At 46.4% G+C, this 24,477-nt stretch overlaps 1 protein-coding gene and 1 long non-coding RNA gene across 2 annotated transcripts; both read left to right on the top strand.

Moving 5' to 3' along the window:
• The first annotated feature begins 860 nt into the window (after window positions 1-860).
• Window positions 861-19,441, top strand: LOC140125820 (uncharacterized). Its single transcript, XR_011854739.1, has 3 exons — window positions 861-1,054; window positions 18,492-18,543; window positions 19,334-19,441. It is a non-coding gene; the product is annotated as an uncharacterized lncRNA (long non-coding RNA).
• A 2,676-nt stretch (window positions 19,442-22,117) lies between these two features.
• On the top strand, window positions 22,118-22,909 carry LOC140128781 (olfactory receptor 1468-like). Its single transcript, XM_072150484.1, has one exon. The coding sequence runs from the start codon at window positions 22,118-22,120 to the stop codon at window positions 22,907-22,909; it is 792 nt and encodes a 263-aa protein (XP_072006585.1).
• The last annotated feature ends 1,568 nt before the right edge of the window (window positions 22,910-24,477 follow it).

Below are 24,477 nucleotides of genomic sequence, written 5' to 3'. Positions count from 1 at the left end.
CCAGAATGTCCGAATCACTGTAAATGCTAGGCCTGCTCCCAGGGATAGAAGCCACCACCTCTCCATCAGTCTAGTACATGATTTCCATCACAGTGCTATGGAGGAGCTATCAGAGGTGGGGAGAGCTTGACTTCAGTTCTAAACTCTCTGCCCACATGACTCAATACAAATTTGCATCTCATTTCTAAGTTTCTTTACCACACTAGGCCATGAAAAAGTCATGATCTACAAGGTGTTAACCCACTTGACATGATGCTGGTAGTATTTCTTCTGACACACATTGAAAACCAAAAATAGTGGAAGTCAACGTTCAACGTAGGCCCACGGAGTGCGTCAATATAATACGTAGAAGTTTGGGACACAACGTGTGAACTTCCCCAGTCGTGTGCAGAATAGCTGTAACTTTTATGTATTTGAATCTTTCTAATGTATTTAGAATTTGTTACACGCAAGTCGTAAGGGAAGTGGAATGTTTTGTAGAGATTTCTGCAGCAATCACTGAGCCCCAGTCGCTCTATCATGTCCTCTGAATGCAAATCCTATTTGTGTGTCAAGAAGAAGTTAATGGAACCCGATGGATCTATAAAGTTTATCTGATTCACATCATATAGGAAAGAAGCTGGAAGGAATGGAAAGGGTCAAGTTCCTGCAGCTTTTGCTAAACTCTTTCAATGTAATAAAAATCTTGGCTCCGTCTGTAGAGAAATTTCTTAAGTTTGGTAAAGAAAGTTACACTTTTCCCAGAAAACTTTTCAGACGTGACATCATTGGGTCTGGGGAAGGAGAGTCTGAAAATAGACACAGAGGAGACAATGTGATGAGATGTGATGAGATGTATCAGTCTGTGGATATAAATATGGGTAGCACTGGGTCCCTGTGTCAGTATTGGGTCCAGTATTCATGTGTCCGGCACCACGTAGGGTCTTACAGGTCACATCCTAATACTGGAGGCTTCTTCTGTATCATAGAGGTTACCAGGATCCTGGACAGGACGGAGAGTCTGAGGAAGTAGCAATGATCCAGGAAACATGTTCATATCAGGAGGAGAAAAGATGTAAGTCTTATTTTATTTTACTCATAAAATTCTTTCTTTACTAACTCATTCTGTGTCCTCATCCTATCTGTTTTTTGGAAAACACCAGATACCAAAGCTCCAGGCTTCTCTGCAGTCACATTTACCCTGAAGTTTGGTTACAATTCTGTTCCCTTATAATTATGTAAGCTCTTGTGTTACCCCTCATCCTCATAGACTGTAAGCTCTTGTGTTACCCCTCATCCTCATAGACTGTAAGCTCTTGTGTCACCCCTCATCCTCATAGACTGTAAGCTCTTGTGTCACCCCCTCATCCTCATAGACTGTAAGCTCTTGTGTCACCCCTCATCCTCATAGACTGTAAGCTCTTGTGTTACCCCTCGTCCTCATAGACGGTAAGCTCTTGTGTTACCCCTCATCCTCATAGACTGTAAGCTCTTGTGTTACCCCTCATCCTCATAGACTGTAAGCTCTTGTGTCACCCCTCATCCTCATAGACTGTAAGCTCTTGTGTCACCCCCTCATCCTCATAGACTGTAAGCTCTTGTGTCACCCCTCATCCTCATAGACTGTAAGCTCTTGTGTCACCCCCTCATCCTCATAGACTGTAAGCTCTTGTGTCACCCCTCATCCTCATAGACTGTAAGCTCTTGTGTCACCCCCTCATCCTCATAGACTGTAAGCTCTTGTGTCACCCCTCATCCTCATAGACTGTAAGCTCTTGTGTCACCCCCTCATCCTCATAGACTGTAAGCTCTTGTGTCACCCCTCATCCTCATAGACTGTAAGCTCTTGTGTCACCCCCTCATCCTCATAGACTGTAAGCTCTTGTGTCACCCCTCATCCTCATAGACTGTAAGCTCTTGTGTCACCCCCTCATCCTCATAGACTGTAAGCTCTTGTGTTACCCCTCATCCTCATAGACGGTAAGCTCTTGTGTTACCCCTCATCCTCATAGACTGTAAGCTCTTGTGTCACCCCCTCATCCTCATAGACTGTAAGCTCTTGTGTCACCCCCTCATCCTCATAGACTGTAAGCTCTTGTGTCACCCCTCATCCTCATAGACTGTAAGCTCTTGTGTTACCCCTCATCCTCATAGACGGTAAGCTCTTGTGTCACCCCCTCATCCTCATAGACTGTAAGCTCTTGTGTCACCCCCTCATCCTCATAGACTGTAAGCTCTTGTGTCACCCCCTCATCCTCATAGACTGTAAGCTCTTGTGTCTTCCTCATTCTCATAGACTTTAAGCTCTTGTGTCCCCCTCTTCATCCTCATATACTGTAAGCTCTTGTGTCACCTCCTCATCCTCATAGACTGTAAGCTCTTGTGTCACCTCCTCATCCTCATAGACTGTAAGCTCTTGTGTCACCTCTTCATCCTCATAGACTGTAAGCTCTTGTGTCCCCCCTCATCCTCATAGACTGTAAGCCCTTGTGTCACCCCCTCATCCTCATAGACTGTAAGCTCTTGTGTCCTCCTCATCCTCATAGACTGTAAGCTCTTGTGTCCCCTCTCATCCTCATAGACTGTAAGCTCTAGTGTCACCTCTTCATCCTCATAGACTGTAAGGTCTTGTGTCAACCCCTCATCCTCATAGACTGTAAGGTCTTGTGTCCCCCCTCATCCTAATAGACTGTAAGCTCTTCTGTTACCCCTCATCCTCATAGACTGTAAGCTCTTGTGTCACCCTCTCATCCTCATAGACTGTAAGCTCTTGTGTCACCCCTCATCCTCATAGACTGTAAGCTCTATTGTCACCCCCTCATCCTCATAGACTGTAAGCTCTTGTGTCACCCCTCATCCTCATAGACTGTAAGCTCTTGTGTCACCCTCTCATCCTCATAGACTGTAAGCTCTTGTGCCACCCCTCATCCTCATAGACTGTAAGCTCTTGTGTCACCCCCTCACCCTCATAGACTGTAAGCTCCTGTGTCCCCCCTCATCCTCATAGACTGTAAGCTCTTGTGTCCCCCCTCATTCTCATAGACTGTAAGCTCTTTTGTCACCCCCTCATCCTTATAGACTGTAAGCTCTTGTGTCCCCCCTCATTCTCATAGACTGTAAGCTCTTGTGTCACCCCTCATCCTCATAGACTGTAAGCTCTTGTGTCACCCCTCATCCTCATAGACTGTAAGCTCTTGTGTCACCCCTCATCCTCATAGACTGTAAGCTCTTGTGTCACCCCCTCATCCTCATAGACTGTAAGGTCTTGTGTCCCCCCTTATCCTAATAGACTGTAAGCTCTTCTGTTACCCCTCATCCTCATAGACTGTAAGCTCTTGTGTCACCCCCTCATCCTCATAGACTGTAAGCTCTTGTGTCACCCCCTCATCCTCATAGACTGTAAGCTCTTGTGTCACCCCTCATCCTCGTAGACTCTAAGCTCTTGTGTCACCCTCTCATCCTCATAGACTGTAAGCTCTTGTGTCAATCCTCATCCTCATAGACTGTAAGCTCTTGTGTCACCCCCTCATCCTCATAGACTGTAAGCTCTTGTGTCACCTCTTCATCCTCATAGACTGTAAGCTCTTGTGTCCCCCCTCATCCTCATAGACTGTAAGCCCTTGTGTCACCCCCTCATCCTCATAGACTGTAAGCTCTTGTGTCCTCCTCATCCTCATAGACTGTAAGCTCTTGTGTCCCCTCTCATCCTCATAGACTGTAAGCTCTAGTGTCACCTCTTCATCCTCATAGACTGTAAGGTCTTGTGTCAACCCCTCATCCTCATAGACTGTAAGGTCTTGTGTCCCCCCTCATCCTAATAGACTGTAAGCTCTTCTGTTACCCCTCATCCTCATAGACTGTAAGCTCTTGTGTCACCCTCTCATCCTCATAGACTGTAAGCTCTTGTGTCACCCCTCATCCTCATAGACTGTAAGCTCTATTGTCACCCCCTCATCCTCATAGACTGTAAGCTCTTGTGTCACCCCTCATCCTCATAGACTGTAAGCTCTTGTGTCACCCTCTCATCCTCATAGACTGTAAGCTCTTGTGCCACCCCTCATCCTCATAGACTGTAAGCTCTTGTGTCACCCCCTCACCCTCATAGACTGTAAGCTCCTGTGTCCCCCCTCATCCTCATAGACTGTAAGCTCTTGTGTCCCCCCTCATTCTCATAGACTGTAAGCTCTTGTGTCACCCCCTCATCCTTATAGACTGTAAGCTCTTGTGTCCCCCCTCATTCTCATAGACTGTAAGCTCTTGTGTCACCCCTTATCCTCATAGACTGTAAGCTCTTGTGTCACCCCTCATCCTCATAGACTGTAAGCCCTTGTGTCACCCCTCATCCTCATAGACTGTAAGCTCTTGTGTCACCCCTCATCCTCATAGACTGTAAGGTCTTGTGTCCCCCCTCATCCTAATAGACTGTAAGCTCTTCTGTTACCCCTCATCCTCATAGACTGTAAGCTCTTGTGTCACCCCCTCATCCTCATAGACTGTAAGCTCTTGTGTCACCCATCATCCTCATAGACTGTAAGCTCTTGTGTCACCCCCTCATCCTCATAGACTGTAAGCTCTTGTGTCACCCCTCATCCTCATAGACTCTAAGCTCTTGTGTCACCCTCTCATCCTCATAGACTGTAAGCTCTTGTGTCACCCCTCATCCTCATAGACTGTAAGCTCTTGTGTCACCCCTCATCCTCATAGACTGTAAGCTCTTGTGTCACCCCCTCATCCTCATAGACTGTAAGCTCTTGTGTCACCCCTCATCCTCATAGACTGTAAGCTCTTGTGTTACCCCTCATCCTCATAGACGGTAAGCTCTTGTGTTACCCCTCATCCTCATAGACTGTAAGCTCTTGTGTCACCCCCTCATCCTCACAGACTGTAAGCTCTTGTGTCACCCCCTCATCCTCATAGACTGTAAGCTCTTGTGTCACCCCTCATCCTCATAGACTGTAAGCTCTTGTGTTACCCCTCATCCTCATAGACGGTAAGCTCTTGTGTTACCCCTCATCCTCATAGACTGTAAGCTCTTGTGTCACCCCCTCATCCTCATAGACTGTAAGCTCTTGTGTCACCCCCTCATCCTCATAGACTGTAAGCTCTTGTGTCACCCCTCATCCTCATAGACTGTAAGCTCTTGTGTTACCCCTCATCCTCATAGACGGTAAGCTCTTGTGTCACCCCCTCATCCTCATAGACTGTAAGCTCTTGTGTCACCCCCTCATCCTCATAGACTGTAAGCTCTTGTGTCACCCCCTCATCCTCATAGACTGTAAGCTCTTGTGTCTTCCTCATTCTCATAGACTTTAAGCTCTTGTGTCCCCCTCTTCATCCTCATATACTGTAAGCTCTTGTGTCACCTCCTCATCCTCATAGACTGTAAGCTCTTGTGTCACCTCCTCATCCTCATAGACTGTAAGCTCTTGTGTCACCTCTTCATCCTCATAGACTGTAAGCTCTTGTGTCCCCCCTCATCCTCATAGACTGTAAGCCCTTGTGTCACCCCCTCATCCTCATAGACTGTAAGCTCTTGTGTCCTCCTCATCCTCATAGACTGTAAGCTCTTGTGTCCCCTCTCATCCTCATAGACTGTAAGCTCTAGTGTCACCTCTTCATCCTCATAGACTGTAAGGTCTTGTGTCAACCCCTCATCCTCATAGACTGTAAGGTCTTGTGTCCCCCCTCATCCTAATAGACTGTAAGCTCTTCTGTTACCCCTCATCCTCATAGACTGTAAGCTCTTGTGTCACCCTCTCATCCTCATAGACTGTAAGCTCTTGTGTCACCCCTCATCCTCATAGACTGTAAGCTCTATTGTCACCCCCTCATCCTCATAGACTGTAAGCTCTTGTGTCACCCCTCATCCTCATAGACTGTAAGCTCTTGTGTCACCCTCTCATCCTCATAGACTGTAAGCTCTTGTGCCACCCCTCATCCTCATAGACTGTAAGCTCTTGTGTCACCCCCTCACCCTCATAGACTGTAAGCTCCTGTGTCCCCCCTCATCCTCATAGACTGTAAGCTCTTGTGTCCCCCCTCATTCTCATAGACTGTAAGCTCTTTTGTCACCCCCTCATCCTTATAGACTGTAAGCTCTTGTGTCCCCCCTCATTCTCATAGACTGTAAGCTCTTGTGTCACCCCTCATCCTCATAGACTGTAAGCTCTTGTGTCACCCCTCATCCTCATAGACTGTAAGCTCTTGTGTCACCCCTCATCCTCATAGACTGTAAGCTCTTGTGTCACCCCCTCATCCTCATAGACTGTAAGGTCTTGTGTCCCCCCTTATCCTAATAGACTGTAAGCTCTTCTGTTACCCCTCATCCTCATAGACTGTAAGCTCTTGTGTCACCCCCTCATCCTCATAGACTGTAAGCTCTTGTGTCACCCCCTCATCCTCATAGACTGTAAGCTCTTGTGTCACCCCTCATCCTCGTAGACTCTAAGCTCTTGTGTCACCCTCTCATCCTCATAGACTGTAAGCTCTTGTGTCAATCCTCATCCTCATAGACTGTAAGCTCTTGTGTCACCCCCTCATCCTCATAGACTGTAAGCTCTTGTGTCACCTCTTCATCCTCATAGACTGTAAGCTCTTGTGTCCCCCCTCATCCTCATAGACTGTAAGCCCTTGTGTCACCCCCTCATCCTCATAGACTGTAAGCTCTTGTGTCCTCCTCATCCTCATAGACTGTAAGCTCTTGTGTCCCCTCTCATCCTCATAGACTGTAAGCTCTAGTGTCACCTCTTCATCCTCATAGACTGTAAGGTCTTGTGTCAACCCCTCATCCTCATAGACTGTAAGGTCTTGTGTCCCCCCTCATCCTAATAGACTGTAAGCTCTTCTGTTACCCCTCATCCTCATAGACTGTAAGCTCTTGTGTCACCCTCTCATCCTCATAGACTGTAAGCTCTTGTGTCACCCCTCATCCTCATAGACTGTAAGCTCTATTGTCACCCCCTCATCCTCATAGACTGTAAGCTCTTGTGTCACCCCTCATCCTCATAGACTGTAAGCTCTTGTGTCACCCTCTCATCCTCATAGACTGTAAGCTCTTGTGCCACCCCTCATCCTCATAGACTGTAAGCTCTTGTGTCACCCCCTCACCCTCATAGACTGTAAGCTCCTGTGTCCCCCCTCATCCTCATAGACTGTAAGCTCTTGTGTCCCCCCTCATTCTCATAGACTGTAAGCTCTTGTGTCACCCCCTCATCCTTATAGACTGTAAGCTCTTGTGTCCCCCCTCATTCTCATAGACTGTAAGCTCTTGTGTCACCCCTTATCCTCATAGACTGTAAGCTCTTGTGTCACCCCTCATCCTCATAGACTGTAAGCCCTTGTGTCACCCCTCATCCTCATAGACTGTAAGCTCTTGTGTCACCCCCTCATCCTCATAGACTGTAAGGTCTTGTGTCCCCCCTCATCCTAATAGACTGGAAGCTCTTCTGTTACCCCTCATCCTCATAGACTGTAAGCTCTTGTGTCACCCCCTCATCCTCATAGACTGTAAGCTCTTGTGTCACCCATCATCCTCATAGACTGTAAGCTCTTGTGTCACCCCCTCATCCTCATAGACTGTAAGCTCTTGTGTCACCCCTCATCCTCATAGACTCTAAGCTCTTGTGTCACCCTCTCATCCTCATAGACTGTAAGCTCTTGTGTCACCCCTCATCCTCATAGACTGTAAGCTCTTGTGTCACCCCTCATCCTCATAGACTGTAAGCTCTTGTGTCACCCCCTCATCCTCATAGACTGTAAGCTCTTGTGTCACCCCTCATCCTCATAGACTGTAAGCTCTTGTGTTACCCCTCATCCTCATAGACGGTAAGCTCTTGTGTTACCCCTCATCCTCATAGACTGTAAGCTCTTTTGTCACCCCCTCATCCTCATAGACTGTAAGCTCTTGTGTCACCCCCTCATCCTCATAGACTGTAAGCTCTTGTGTCACCCCTCATCCTCATAGACTGTAAGCTCTTGTGTTACCCCTCATCCTCATAGACGGTAAGCTCTTGTGTTACCCCTCATCCTCATAGACTGTAAGCTCTTGTGTCACCCCCTCATCCTCATAGACTGTAAGCTCTTGTGTCACCCCCTCATCCTCATAGACTGTAAGCTCTTGTGTCACCCCTCATCCTCATAGACTGTAAGCTCTTGTGTTACCCCTCATCCTCATAGACGGTAAGCTCTTGTGTCACCCCCTCATCCTCATAGACTGTAAGCTCTTGTGTCACCCCCTCATCCTCATAGACTGTAAGCTCTTGTGTCACCCCCTCATCCTCATAGACTGTAAGCTCTTGTGTCTTCCTCATTCTCATAGACTTTAAGCTCTTGTGTCCCCCTCTTCATCCTCATATACTGTAAGCTCTTGTGTCACCTCCTCATCCTCATAGACTGTAAGCTCTTGTGTCACCTCCTCATCCTCATAGACTGTAAGCTCTTGTGTCACCTCTTCATCCTCATAGACTGTAAGCTCTTGTGTCCCCCCTCATCCTCATAGACTGTAAGCCCTTGTGTCACCCCCTCATCCTCATAGACTGTAAGCTCTTGTGTCCTCCTCATCCTCATAGACTGTAAGCTCTTGTGTCCCCTCTCATCCTCATAGACTGTAAGCTCTAGTGTCACCTCTTCATCCTCATAGACTGTAAGGTCTTGTGTCAACCCCTCATCCTCATAGACTGTAAGGTCTTGTGTCCCCCCTCATCCTAATAGACTGTAAGCTCTTCTGTTACCCCTCATCCTCATAGACTGTAAGCTCTTGTGTCACCCTCTCATCCTCATAGACTGTAAGCTCTTGTGTCACCCCTCATCCTCATAGACTGTAAGCTCTATTGTCACCCCCTCATCCTCATAGACTGTAAGCTCTTGTGTCACCCCTCATCCTCATAGACTGTAAGCTCTTGTGTCACCCTCTCATCCTCATAGACTGTAAGCTCTTGTGCCACCCCTCATCCTCATAGACTGTAAGCTCTTGTGTCACCCCCTCACCCTCATAGACTGTAAGCTCCTGTGTCCCCCCTCATCCTCATAGACTGTAAGCTCTTGTGTCCCCCCTCATTCTCATAGACTGTAAGCTCTTTTGTCACCCCCTCATCCTTATAGACTGTAAGCTCTTGTGTCCCCCCTCATTCTCATAGACTGTAAGCTCTTGTGTCACCCCTCATCCTCATAGACTGTAAGCTCTTGTGTCACCCCTCATCCTCATAGACTGTAAGCTCTTGTGTCACCCCTCATCCTCATAGACTGTAAGCTCTTGTGTCACCCCCTCATCCTCATAGACTGTAAGGTCTTGTGTCCCCCCTTATCCTAATAGACTGTAAGCTCTTCTGTTACCCCTCATCCTCATAGACTGTAAGCTCTTGTGTCACCCCCTCATCCTCATAGACTGTAAGCTCTTGTGTCACCCCCTCATCCTCATAGACTGTAAGCTCTTGTGTCACCCCTCATCCTCGTAGACTCTAAGCTCTTGTGTCACCCTCTCATCCTCATAGACTGTAAGCTCTTGTGTCAATCCTCATCCTCATAGACTGTAAGCTCTTGTGTCACCCCCTCATCCTCATAGACTGTAAGCTCTTGTGTCACCTCTTCATCCTCATAGACTGTAAGCTCTTGTGTCCCCCCTCATCCTCATAGACTGTAAGCCCTTGTGTCACCCCCTCATCCTCATAGACTGTAAGCTCTTGTGTCCTCCTCATCCTCATAGACTGTAAGCTCTTGTGTCCCCTCTCATCCTCATAGACTGTAAGCTCTAGTGTCACCTCTTCATCCTCATAGACTGTAAGGTCTTGTGTCAACCCCTCATCCTCATAGACTGTAAGGTCTTGTGTCCCCCCTCATCCTAATAGACTGTAAGCTCTTCTGTTACCCCTCATCCTCATAGACTGTAAGCTCTTGTGTCACCCTCTCATCCTCATAGACTGTAAGCTCTTGTGTCACCCCTCATCCTCATAGACTGTAAGCTCTTGTGTCACCCCCTCATCCTCATAGACTGTAAGCTCTTGTGTCACCCCTCATCCTCATAGACTGTAAGCTCTTGTGTCACCCTCTCATCCTCATAGACTGTAAGCTCTTGTGCCACCCCTCATCCTCATAGACTGTAAGCTCTTGTGTCACCCCCTCACCCTCATAGACTGTAAGCTCCTGTGTCCCCCCTCATCCTCATAGACTGTAAGCTCTTGTGTCCCCCCTCATTCTCATAGACTGTAAGCTCTTGTGTCACCCCCTCATCCTTATAGACTGTAAGCTCTTGTGTCCCCCCTCATTCTCATAGACTGTAAGCTCTTGTGTCACCCCTTATCCTCATAGACTGTAAGCTCTTGTGTCACCCCTCATCCTCATAGACTGTAAGCCCTTGTGTCACCCCTCATCCTCATAGACTGTAAGCTCTTGTGTCACCCCCTCATCCTCATAGACTGTAAGGTCTTGTGTCCCCCCTCATCCTAATAGACTGTAAGCTCTTCTGTTACCCCTCATCCTCATAGACTGTAAGCTCTTGTGTCACCCCCTCATCCTCATAGACTGTAAGCTCTTGTGTCACCCCTCATCCTCATAGACTGTAAGCTCTTGTGTCACCCCTCATCCTCATAGACTGTAAGCTCTTGTGTCACCCCCTCATCCTCATAGACTGTAAGCTCTTGTGTCACCCCTCATCCTCATAGACTGTAAGCTCTTGTGTTACCCCTCATCCTCATAGACGGTAAGCTCTTGTGTTACCCCTCATCCTCATAGACTGTAAGCTCTTGTGTCACCCCCTCATCCTCATAGACTGTAAGCTCTTGTGTCACCCCCTCATCCTCATAGACTGTAAGCTCTTGTGTCACCCCTCATCCTCATAGACTGTAAGCTCTTGTGTTACCCCTCATCCTCATAGACGGTAAGCTCTTGTGTTACCCCTCATCCTCATAGACTGTAAGCTCTTGTGTCACCCCCTCATCCTCATAGACTGTAAGCTCTTGTGTCACCCCCTCATCCTCATAGACTGTAAGCTCTTGTGTCACCCCCTCATCCTCATAGACTGTAAGCTCTTGTGTCTTCCTTATTCTCATAGACTTTAAGCTCTTGTGTCCCCCTCTTCATCCTCATATACTGTAAGCTCTTGTGTCACCTCCTCATCCTCATAGACTGTAAGCTCTTGTGTCACCTCCTCATCCTCATAGACTGTAAGCTCTTGTGTCACCTCTTCATCCTCATAGACTGTAAGCTCTTGTGTCCCCCCTCATCCTCATAGACTGTAAGCCCTTGTGTCACCCCCTCATCCTCATAGACTGTAAGCTCTTGTGTCCTCCTCATCCTCATAGACTGTAAGCTCTTGTGTCCCCTCTCATCCTCATAGACTGTAAGCTCTAGTGTCACCTCTTCATCCTCATAGACTGTAAGGTCTTGTGTCAACCCCTCATCCTCATAGACTGTAAGGTCTTGTGTCCCCCCTCATCCTAATAGACTGTAAGCTCTTCTGTTACCCCTCATCCTCATAGACTGTAAGCTCTTGTGTCACCCTCTCATCCTCATAGACTGTAAGCTCTTGTGTCACCCCTCATCCTCATAGACTGTAAGCTCTATTGTCACCCCCTCATCCTCATAGACTGTAAGCTCTTGTGTCACCCCTCATCCTCATAGACTGTAAGCTCTTGTGTCACCCTCTCATCCTCATAGACTGTAAGCTCTTGTGCCACCCCTCATCTTCATAGACTGTAAGCTCTTGTGTCACCCCCTCACCCTCATAGACTGTAAGCTCCTGTGTCCCCCCTCATCCTCATAGACTGTAAGCTCTTGTGTCACCCCTCATCCTCATAGACTGTAAGCTCTTGTGTCACCCCCTCATCCTCATAGACTGTAAGGTCTTGTGTCCCCCCTTATCCTAATAGACTGTAAGCTCTTCTGTTACCCCTCATCCTCATAGACTGTAAGCTCTTGTGTCACCCCCTCATCCTCATAGACTGTAAGCTCTTGTGTCACCCATCATCCTCATAGACTGTAAGCTCTTGTGTCACCCCCTCATCCTCATAGACTGTAAGCTCTTGTGTCACCCCTCATCCTCATAGACTCTAAGCTCTTGTGTCACCCTCTCATCCTCATAGACTGTAAGCTCTTGTGTCAATCCTCATCCTCATAGACTGTAAGCTCTTGTGTCACCCCCTCATCCTCATAGACTGTAAGCTCTTGTGTCACCTCTTCATCCTCATAGACTGTAAGCTCTTGTGTCCCCCCTCATCCTCATAGACTGTAAGCTCTTGTGTCACCCCCTCATCCTAATAGACTGTAAGCTCTTGTGTCCTCCTCATCCTCATAGACTGTAAGCTCTTGTGTCCCCTCTCATCCTCATAGACTGTAAGCTCTAGTGTCACCTCTTCATCCTCATAGACTGTAAGGTCTTGTGTCAACCCCTCATCCTCATAGACTGTAAGGTCTTGTGTCCCCCCTCATCCTAATAGACTGTAAGCTCTTCTGTTACGCCTCATCCTCATAGACTGTAAGCTCTTGTGTCACCCTCTCATCCTCATAGACTGTAAGCTCTTGTGTCACCCCTCATCCTCATAGACTGTAAGCTCTATTGTCACCCCCTCATCCTCATAGACTGTAAGCTCTATTGTCACCCCCTCATCCTCATAGACTGTAAGCTCTTGTGTCACCCTCTCATCCTCATAGACTGTAAGCTCTTGTGCCACCCCTCATCCTCATAGACTGTAAGCTCTTGTGTCACCCCCTCACCCTCATAGACTGTAAGCTCCTGTGTCCCCCCTCATCCTCATAGACTGTAAGCTCTTGTGTCCCCCCTCATTCTCATAGACTGTAAGCTCTTGTGTCACCCCCTCATCCTTATAGACTGTAAGCTCTTGTGTCCCCCCTTATTCTCATAGACTGTAAGCTCTTGTGTCACCCCTCATCCTCATAGACTGTAAGCTCTTGTGTCACCCCTCATCCTCATAGACTGTAAGCTCTTGTGTCACCCCTCATCCTCATAGACTGTAAGCTCTTGTGTCACCCCCTCATCCTCATAGACTGTAAGGTCTTGTGTCACCCCTCATCCTCATAGACTGTAAGCTCTTGTGTCACCCCCTCATCCTCATAGACTGTAAGGTCTTGTGTCCCCCCTTATCCTAATAGACTGTAAGCTCTTCTGTTACCCCTCATCCTCATAGACTGTAAGCTCTTGTGTCACCCCCTCATCCTCATAGACTGTAAGCTCTTGTGTCACCCATCATCCTCATAGACTGTAAGCTCTTGTGTCACCCCCTCATCCTCATAGACTGTAAGCTCTTGTGTCACCCCTCATCCTCATAGACTCTAAGCTCTTGTGTCACCCTCTCATCCTCATAGACTGTAAGCTCTTGTGTCAATCCTCATCCTCATAGACTGTAAGCTCTTGTGTCACCCCCTCATCCTCATAGACTGTAAGCTCTTGTGTCACCTCTTCATCCTCATAGACTGTAAGCTCTTGTGTCCCCCCTCATCCTCATAGACTGTAAGCTCTTGTGTCACCCCCTCATCCTAATAGACTGTAAGCTCTTGTGTCCTCCTCATCCTCATAGACTGTAAGCTCTTGTGTCCCCTCTCATCCTCATAGACTGTAAGCTCTAGTGTCACCTCTTCATCCTCATAGACTGTAAGGTCTTGTGTCAACCCCTCATCCTCATAGACTGTAAGATCTTGTGTCCCCCCTCATCCTCATAGACTGTAAGCTCTTGTGTCCCCCTCTTCATCCTCATATACTGTAAGCTCTTGTGTCACCTCCTCATCCTCATAGACTGTAAGCTCTTGTGTCACCTCCTCATCCTCATAGACTGTAAGCTCTTGTGTCACCTCTTCATCCTCATAGACTGTAAGCTCTTGTGTCCCCCCTCATCCTCATAGACTGTAAGCCCTTGTGTCACCCCCTCATCCTCATAGACTGTAAGCTCTTGTGTCCTCCTCATCCTCATAGACTGTAAGCTCTTGTGTCCCCTCTCATCCTCATAGACTGTAAGCTCTAGTGTCACCTCTTCATCCTCATAGACTGTAAGGTCTTGTGTCAACCCCTCATCCTCATAGACTGTAAGGTCTTGTGTCCCCCCTCATCCTAATAGACTGTAAGCTCTTCTGTTACCCCTCATCCTCATAGACTGTAAGCTCTTGTGTCACCCTCTCATCCTCATAGACTGTAAGCTCTTGTGTCACCCCTCATCCTCATAGACTGTAAGCTCTATTGTCACCCCCTCATCCTCATAGACTGTAAGCTCTTGTGTCACCCCTCATCCTCATAGACTGTAAGCTCTTGTGTCACCCTCTCATCCTCATAGACTGTAAGCTCTTGTGCCACCCCTCATCTTCATAGACTGTAAGCTCTTGTGTCACCCCCTCACCCTCATAGACTGTAAGCTCTTGTGTCACCCCCTCATCCTCATAGACTGTAAGGTCTTGTGTCCCCCCTTATCCTAATAGACTGTAAGCTCTTCTGTTACCCCTCATCCTCATAGACTGTAAGCTCTTGTGTCACCCCCTCATCCTCATAGACTGTAAGCTCTTGTGTCACCCATCATCCTCATAGACTGTAAGCTCTTGTGTCACCCCCTCATCCTCATAGACTGTAAGCTCTTGTGTCACCCCTCATCCTCATAGACTCTAAGCTCTTGTGTCACCCTCTCATCCTCATAGACTGTAAGCTCTTGTGTCAATCCTCATCCTCATAGACTGTAAGCTCTTGTGTCACCCCCTCATCCTCATAGACTGTAAGCTCTTGTGTCACCTCTTCATCCTCATAGACTGTAAGCTCTTGTGTCCCCCCTCATCCTCATAGACTGTAAGCTCTTGTGTCACCCCCTCATCCTAATAGACTGTAAGCTCTTGTGTCCTCCTCATCCTCATAGACTGTAAGCTCTTGTGTCCCCTCTCATCCTCATAGACTGTAAGCTCTAGTGTCACCTCTTCATCCTCATAGACTGTAAGGTCTTGTGTCAACCCCTCATCCTCATAGACTGTAAGGTCTTGTGTCCCCCCTCATCCTAATAGACTGTAAGCTCTTCTGTTACCCCTCATCCTCATAGACTGTAAGCTCTTGTGTCACCCTCTCATCCTCATAGACTGTAAGCTCTTGTGTCACCCCTCATCCTCATAGACTGTAAGCTCTATTGTCACCCCCTCATCCTCATAGACTGTAAGCTCTATTGTCACCCCCTCATCCTCATAGACTGTAAGCTCTTGTGTCACCCTCTCATCCTCATAGACTGTAAGCTCTTGTGCCACCCCTCATCCTCATAGACTGTAAGCTCTTGTGTCACCCCCTCACCCTCATAGACTGTAAGCTCCTGTGTCCCCCCTCATCCTCATAGACTGTAAGCTCTTGTGTCCCCCCTCATTCTCATAGACTGTAAGCTCTTGTGTCACCCCCTCATCCTTATAGACTGTAAGCTCTTGTGTCCCCCCTTATTCTCATAGACTGTAAGCTCTTGTGTCACCCCTCATCCTCATAGACTGTAAGCTCTTGTGTCACCCCTCATCCTCATAGACTGTAAGCTCTTGTGTCACCCCTCATCCTCATAGACTGTAAGCTCTTGTGTCACCCCCTCATCCTCATAGACTGTAAGGTCTTGTGTCACCCCTCATCCTCATAGACTGTAAGCTCTTGTGTCACCCCCTCATCCTCATAGACTGTAAGGTCTTGTGTCCCCCCTTATCCTTATAGACTGTAAGCTCTTCTGTTACCCCTCATCCTCATAGACTGTAAGCTCTTGTGTCACCCCCTCATCCTCATAGACTGTAAGCTCTTGTGTCACCCATCATCCTCATAGACTGTAAGCTCTTGTGTCACCCCCTCATCCTCATAGACTGTAAGCTCTTGTGTCACCCCTCATCCTCATAGACTCTAAGCTCTTGTGTCACCCTCTCATCCTCATAGACTGTAAGCTCTTGTGTCAATCCTCATCCTCATAGACTGTAAGCTCTTGTGTCACCCCCTCATCCTCATAGACTGTAAGCTCTTGTGTCACCTCTTCATCCTCATAGACTGTAAGCTCTTGTGTCCCCCCTCATCCTCATAGACTGTAAGCTCTTGTGTCACCCCCTCATCCTAATAGACTGTAAGCTCTTGTGTCCTCCTCATCCTCATAGACTGTAAGCTCTTGTGTCCCCTCTCATCCTCATAGACTGTAAGCTCTAGTGTCACCTCTTCATCCTCATAGACTGTAAGGTCTTGTGTCAACCCCTCATCCTCATAGACTGTAAGATCTTGTGTCCCCCCTCATCCTAATAGACTGTAAGCTCTTCTGTTACCCCTCATCCTCATAGACTGTAAGCTCTTGTGTCACCCTCTCATCCTCATAGACTGTAAGCTCTTGTGTCACCCCTCATCCTCATAGACTGTAAGCTCTATTGTCACCCCCTCATCCTCATAGACTGTAAGCTCTTGTGTCACCCCTCATCCTCATAGACTGTAAGCTCTTGTGTCACCCTCTCATCCTCATAGACTGTAAGCTCTTGTGCCACCCCTCATCCTCATAGACTGTAAGCTCTTGTGTCACCCCCTCACCCTCATAGACTGTAAGCTCCTGTGTCCCCCCTCATCCTCATAGACTGTAAGCTCTTGTGTCCCCCCTCATTCTCATAGACTGTAAGCTCTTGTGTCACCCCCTCATCCTCATAGACTGTAAGCTCTTGTGTCCCCCCTTATTCTCATAGACTGTAAGCTCTTGTGTCACCCCTCATCCTCATAGACTGTAAGCTCTTGTGTCACCCCTCATCCTCATAGACTGTAAGCTCTTGTGTCACCCCTCATCCTCATAGACTGTAAGCTCTTGTGTCACCCCCTCATCCTCATAGACTTTAAGGTCTTGTGTCCCCCCTCATCCTAATAGACTGTAAGCTCTTCTGTTACCCCTCATCCTCATAGACTGTAAGCTCTTGTGTCACCCCCTCATCCTCATAGACTGTAAGCTCTTGTGTCACCCATCATCCTCATAGACTGTAAGCTCTTGTGTCACCCCTCATCCTCATAGACTGTAAGCTCTTGTGTCACCCCTCATCCTCATAGACTTTAAGCTCTTGTGTCACCCTCTCATCCTCATAGACTGTAAGCTCTTGTGTCAATCCTCATCCTCATAGACTGTAAGCTCTTGTGTCACCCCCTCATCCTCATAGACTGTAAGCTCTTGTGTCACCCCCTCATCCTCATAGACTGTAAGCTCTTGTGTCACCCCTCATCCTCATAGACTGTAAGCTCTTGTGTCACCTCCTCATCCTCATAGACTGTAAGCTCTTGTGTCACCTCCTCATCCTCATAGACTGTAAGCTCTTGTGTCACCCTTCATCCTCATAGACTGTAAGCTCTTGTGTCCCCCCTCATCCTCATAGACTGTAAGCTCTTGTGTCCCCCTCATCCTCATAGACTGTAAGCTCCTGTGTCACCCACAGATCCTCATAGACTGTAAGCTCTTGTGTCCCCCCTCATCCTCATAGACTCTAAGCTCTTGTGTCCTCCCTCATCCTCATAGACTGTAAGCTCTTGTGTCACCTCTTCATCCTCATAGACTGTAAACTCTTGTGTCCCCCCTTCATCCTCATAGACTGTATGCTCTTGTGTCACCCCCTCATCCTCATAGACTGTAAGCTCTTGTGTCCCCCTCATCCTCATAGACTGTAAGCTCTTGTGTCCCCCTCATCCTTATAGACTGTAAGCTCTTGTGTCACCTCCACATCCTCATAGACTGTAAGCACTTGTGTCCCCCCTCATCCTCATAGACTGTAAGCTCTTGTGTCCCCCCTCATTCTCATAGACTGTAATCTCTTGTGTCACCCCCTCATCCTTATAGACTGTAAGCTCTTGTGTCCCCCCTCATTCTCATAGACTGTAAGCTCTTGTGTCACCCCTCATCCTCATAGACTGTAAGCTCTTGTGTCACCCCCTCATCCTCATGGACTGTAAGCTCTTGTGTCACCCCCTCATCCTCATAGACTGTAAGCTCTTGTGTCACCCCCTCATCCTCATAGACTGTAAGATCTTGTGTCCCCCCTCATCCTCATAGACTGTAAGCTCTTGTGTCACTCCCTCATCCTCATAGACTGTAAGCTCTTGTATCACCCCTCATCCTCATAGACTGTAAGCTCTTGTGTCACCCCCTCATCATCATAGACTGTAAGCTCTTGTGTCACCCCCTCATCCTCATAGACTGTAAGCTCTTGTGTCACCCCCTCATCCTCATAGACTGTAAGCTTGTGTGTCACCCCCTCATCCTCATAGACTGTAAGCTCTTGTGTCACCCCCTCATCCTCATAGACTGTAAGCTCTTGTGTCACCCCCTCATTCATCACATCCACGTATAATGTGACTTCTGATTCTCTGATGCCTGAATGTTTATACTGTGACATTTATCATCAAGTGTCTGAGGTAAAACGGTTCTAATGGAAACCAATCAGAGCTCAGCTTTAGTTTTATAACAGATGTAGGAAAATGTAATCTGAGCCCTGATTGGTTGCCATGGGAAACTACAACAGTTCTGCTCTAAGAAACTTCTGATAAATCTTCCCGTTGTATCTCTATGCTGTAGGTGACATCCTATCCCTCCAGCTGGACCAATCTCAGCAAGGACCCCGTCAGAGGTAAGAGGACCTCAAAGTCTAGTGGATATCAAAGTCTAGGAAAAATTCATCATAATTCTACATCGAGGGATTTGGAGTTTTTCAGATTATGTTACAACTTTTTAAGATGCAGGAATTGGCTTTGTGCAATGTGATGTAGCCTAAATGGATGGGGTTTTGTTGCAGCAAAAAATAAGAACAATTATCAAAATATTTAGAATTTTGGAAATCTAACTAAAGTTACTCTATAAATGGGGAATCCGTTATCCTACAACATACATTGTGATGAGAGGTGATATTTGGGTCTGTGCTGAAGATTGCAGGTGAGGGTCCGCAAACCCGGACGTCGGCCATTTTCCTAAGGATCCTCTCCCTACGGATGTTACCCCAGCAGCGACATTTCACAACCACGATTGATGTTGGCGGAGCATTTGGGTTCAGGTACAAAATCCAAACATTTGTTGAAGGTTCGGCTGAACTTGCCCGATCCAAACCCGACTTGGTCTGCTCATCCCAAATTGTGATTGATAAGGTGCAGTATGAGACAGTCTGCTAAACTTTTTGAGACAATTTTTTTGGACACTTTACCTAAATCTGCCCCATTATATTTTGTTGTTGTTTTGATACTGTCGATATAACCTCCATTTTCAATAAGAATTAAGAAGAAGAACCCGTCAGACACAAGTATCATCTAATCATGATTTGCATAGCCCATGCTGTCTGGAAAGAATTTGCATAATAAAATCACTGAATCAATGAAAATCTGGAAAAATAATTGGAAAATAATTTTATTTATTTCTCTTGTTGAAAGTTTTCTGTCTGTGAATGGAGCATTACACCTATGGGTCCCACAACCTACAAGTCCGACCTCTGGAGACATCTCAAAGGCTTCATTGAGCGGCTCATAAGATTCCAACGGTAAAGCATCTCATGTCCCTCCATTGTCTTTAACTCCACTTTGATTGTTCATTTAGGATCATGTAAGTAGAAACGTTGATTTACTTTTTTATTCATCGTTTTACCATTTACAATTACAACTTCTCCTGATGGAGCATCTTTATGAAGTTCTTTAATTCTAGGTTTATTTTGGAAGCATCCATATTGTCCCTTGTGGCCGATTCATGAATTGTGGTGCCCGGTGAACATTTTTTCAGTCCTGTCAGACGCTGTGCAGCCGTGACATAAAAATGGCGTAGACGATGTATACATGTGAAAGCAGTTTCCATGTTCTTTCTCGCGCAAAAACAGACAGAAAACTGGTGGAAAGACGTTAATAAATTTTGGCCACTAAGTATAACATTGTAGGTTTCCATACCGGTAGCTAGGTAACATTTTGAAGCGAAGCACAAGGTCACATGTGGAACAATGTTGGTTGATATACAAGGATGGAGATGTATGGATGGGACAGGATGTCGGCAGCTTTGTATTTCTTGGTTAATAATTTAAACTGAATTTGTCGTGCAATGAGTAACCAGTGGAGAGACGGGTGATCAAGGGGATTAGGAATGAGTTAGAATTGGGGAATATACCAGGGATATACTAAGTAAGTAGATTCTTCATGGAGGGTTATCACTACGGATGGATTGGAGGGGCACTAGAGAGTTAGCTGGGAGACCCCAGAGAATAGTATTCAAGAAGTCTGAGAGGGAGATGATGAGGACATAGAAGAGCAAGTTTGTAGTCTTTGGGTTGGATCAAATGCAAGACGTGTTCTTATGGTAGGCAGGTTTTAGTGATGGACTGGATATGGGCCTCAATAGATAATTCAGGGTAAAAGTTTCTCGACAGCAGAAAACTTTTAGGACTAGGAAGAGTGTGAATCCATTAGTTCTGGTGGGAGAGATCCATTGGCTCGAGTAAGGATTTCTATCTTCCCAGAGATCTACCTCATCCATATTAAGTAAAAGGAGAAGAAGGAGGAGGACATGACTGACATTCTGCAAATCTATCCAGCAAACTGATGATTTCTGTTCCAGACATATAAATCTGAGTGCCACTAGCCTGGGAGTGGCAATGAAAGCCACTAGGTCAGAGCCTTGTGGTGAAGAGGGGGTGGCATTAAAAGAGTGGTTGGAGAGGTACAAGGGGATCCAGGAAAGGGTCAGGTAAGTGATGCCGCAGGATGATAGGATTTGTAGCAAGAGAGAATGGTCATCAGTATGAAAGGCAGAGGACACATCAAAAAGGAGGAGAGGTGAGTAGTCGTCCTTGGCCTTGGCATTCATTAGGTCACTAGCGACTTTGGTTAGAGGTACCTAGGTAAAGGGATCATGTGTAAACCCATATGGTAATTTGTGAAAGAGTGAGTTGGAGGAGAGGTAAGAGGGTAGTTACGGGTGGACAAGTCATTCGAGGAGTTTTGAATCAAATGGAAGTAGTGAGATATGGTGGTAATACACTAGAGAAGATGGGTCCAGAGATGACTTCTTTAGGATGGGCGGGACAGATGGAATTATATCATTGGTTAGAAAAAAGTTAAAGAGGTGAGGTAGAATTGGTATAAGGACCAAGTGGTTGGGGATTAGGTGTGATGGGACTAAGTCAAATGCTCAGGCGGCCATATCCGTGCCAGCGTCCTATTAAATAAGCGCTACTTACTAGGGGAAGCTAAGAAAGGGTAAAGACTTGTAACGAAATGGTCTCCTGCTGTCAGCGGGGCCATGTGTGTCTGTGCGGACACCTGGGAAACGCGTCAGGCGTGGAATATGATGAAGCAACATATGAGATGTCAATGAAGCTCCTAGAACTTAAGTAGGAGTTAAGGGATCTGTGATTTGTAAGACAGGACTGGGAACTTTTTGTGAATAGTGTTAGCAAATATATTCTCTACAATTATAATATAATTGTTATATATAATAAAGTGACTATTTCCCACATACCTGAGTATCACTATCTAGACTGCAAATACAATAGCGGATGCCTTTCCATCCTAAGCCTTTTGTGTAGCAGTTGGATGTTTTTATATGTATTGGTTAAAATTATAGTTGTTAAATGATCTTCTATACAAGCAGTATATTGAGTATTTGTGTTAATGAAATAATTTGGGGACATCAACTCACTTGAGAGCTGTACATACTTAGGGGGGAGAACTTAAATAAATCGGTCGGGCTTCGAATAGCCTCAATGGGTTGCAAGGATTGTAGGACAAAGTCCTCAGCAAATATGAGAGAAGTAAATTGGATTGAGTAGGGAGTATATGGAGGATAGGGATCAGAGGATAGAGTAGGTAGTTAAAGGTTATGAGATAGGAAGTGGGAAAGAAGATAGTTGAGGACTACCAGCTTGGAGAGGAATTGGAAGTAAGTGTCAGGTGCCACCTAAGAACAAGGAACCACAACCAAAACATAAGAGAATAATCTGATGTAAAAATACATTAATGTTGGTTCTGATTATCAGCATCAACATCAAAAATGTAGTTTTATTTCTGCAGATAATGTTTTTCTAATTTTTGGCCTATTTTTTTTTTTTTTAGGAATAAGGAAAAATGAATACGACCACGTTCCTACTCCAGGGGTTTCCAGGCCTCCATGACTTCAGAATCGTAGTTTTTGTTGTTTTATTCAATATCTATCTCACAACCATATGTTGGAACCTCATGGTCCTCATCCTGGTGGCTTGTAGTAAGAACCTCCAGTCTCCCATGTACTTCTTCATGGCACAACTCACCATATCAGATATCATGACATCTTCTGACATTGTCCCAAATATGCTTCATATGGTCCTGAACAATGGTTCATTAATGTCCATACCACAATGTATTTCACAGTTTTTCTTCTTCGGTTTTTCTGAAACCTCAGAGTGTCTCCTGTTGACAGCCATGTGTTATGACCGGTATCTGGCAATATGTCACCCTTTACACTATAGTTCTATAATGAATCCTGGTTTTTGCCTGAAATTAATCCTAACTTTCTGGATATTGGGTTTTACTGCAACTTTAATTGTAACTGTTAATTTGTCCCAACTTGACTTCTGCCGCTCAGATGTCATCGATCACTTCTTCTGTGATTATGATCCAATATTGAAAGTCTCCTGCTCCAATACTTTGAAGATCAAGTCACTGTCCACCATCTTGAGCCTCCTGATAATCATGTTCCCATTCCTTCTAGTGGTCCTGTCTTATGCTTATATCGTCCACACAATCCTCAAGATCAAGTCCATCAGCCATAGACAAAAAGTCTTCTCCACCTGCGGTTCCCACCTGATAGTGGTGTCAATATTTTATGGGACTTTGATCTCTATTTATTCAACCCCTGAAAGGGAGAAGTCTAATGCTCTACGCAAAATCCTGTCCATGGCTTACACTGTGTGTACTCCTTTTACTAATCCGGTTATATACTGCTTAAGGAATAAGGACATCAAGAAAGCCTTAAAGAAGATTCTACAATAAAAATGTACATCTAGTACTTCAAATAACAGTTCAGATGTAACATCTGGGCCTTTAACACTTCAGAACCATCTTCTGTCTGCCAAGTGATGAGTGGATGAGTTGGATTCTGCCCTTAGTCTGAATACTGGTTTATTCATTTCCTACCATAATTGATTTCCACCCCACACTTCTGTCTCCTGTGGATTTTACACTGGATGGCAACAGGAAACCTACCATCAAAATGAAGCATGATAAACTAGGGGCACTTATCTAATAGATCCAGGCACCATGAATGTGCAGTCACGAACCTTTCCAGCAAGCAATGCCACCACAACCAGACTTGGTGGAAGCTGCCAGACTGGTTAAGTGATGGTGAACTCATCCTGCAGCGTTACAGCAGATAATACCACCCTGATAAGGGCAAACCCTCTATCAGGCGCTATTTGCACTGGATGCACTTTTCAGTGTGCCATTTGAATAGCTCTGCACTGTACTACTTGTAGGAGTAGTAAAAGGGGTTTTCCATTTCGGGCAGAAAGTGAAGCATGGCCAGGGAGCTAACGTTGGCACCATGGCCCTGTGTTAACACATGCAGCATCACCATCCAATGGCCTGGGAGAAATGTGGAACAGATGTGGAGGTCAGTCCTTCCACCGCAGCAACAGCAGCAGCAGAACCTAGTGGCACATATGCCATTTCAGCCAGTTAAGGCTCCAGCACCTCTGCCGAAGGGAGCTGTTTGTCTTTGACATCATCTCCCTGTCCAGATGCTCCTGCTCCTCGCTACGCATGGCGCCAGCAGTCATTGAAGGAGGTGATTACAAAGAGACAACTCTATGCGTCCAGCCATCCTAAGGTGCAGAAGCTGACCGTGCTCTTGTCCAAGTTCTTGGTACTGCAGTCTCTCCCTTTCCAAGTCGTGGACCCCTCAGAGAACTAATGGCTTGTGCCGAACCGAGGTGGGGAGTTCCAAGCCGCAATTTTTTTTCCAAAAAGCTTATCAGTTTCTTCCAAGGTGCACGGCAGCGCGGACGTGTGGAGCTGTAATAATGGTCAGGGCCATTACATGTCCTTTACAGCCCACTGTGTGAATGTGCTTCCCGCCCAGCCACATCAACAACTTCCACAAGAGACGGTGCTTTCTCCTCCATGTTGTCAAACTGCTTCTCCTGCGCCAGTGTCTGCCTCCTCCTTCTCCACCACCACCTCAGCCTCCAAAAGTGCTGCTCCATCATACCACATGTGCAGGGCACAGCGGTGTCACACAGTTCTACACCTGATTTGCCTGGGCGAAAGAAGGCACCCAGGGAAGGAACTGCTCCGCGTCATGCAACAAGAAATCAATGTGTGGCTTTCTCCGTGACAACTAAAAAATCGGAACCATGGTGACAGACAATGGGAGCAACATGGTGTCCACGCTGCACCGAGAAGGGATGGTCCATGCATCCTGCATGGCGCACATGTTCAATCTGGTTGTCAATAGATTCTTCAAGTCTTACACCCATCTCCAAGACATTCTAAAAATAGTCAGGAAACTTTGCATGCACTTAAGCCATTCTTACAAAGCTAAGCACCCCCCCCTTGAGTTG

The sequence above is a fragment of the Engystomops pustulosus genome, chromosome 4 (assembly GCF_040894005.1).
Source record: "Engystomops pustulosus chromosome 4, aEngPut4.maternal, whole genome shotgun sequence".
Taxonomy (NCBI): Eukaryota; Metazoa; Chordata; class Amphibia; order Anura; family Leptodactylidae; genus Engystomops; species Engystomops pustulosus.
This window is presented reverse-complemented; position numbering and strand designations above follow the sequence as displayed.

Excerpts from the sequence above, each read along its gene's own strand:
- LOC140128781 (XM_072150484.1), top strand. The coding sequence starts at position 22,118 with ATGGTCCTCATCCTGGTGGCTTGTAGTAAGAACCTCCAGTCTCCCATG.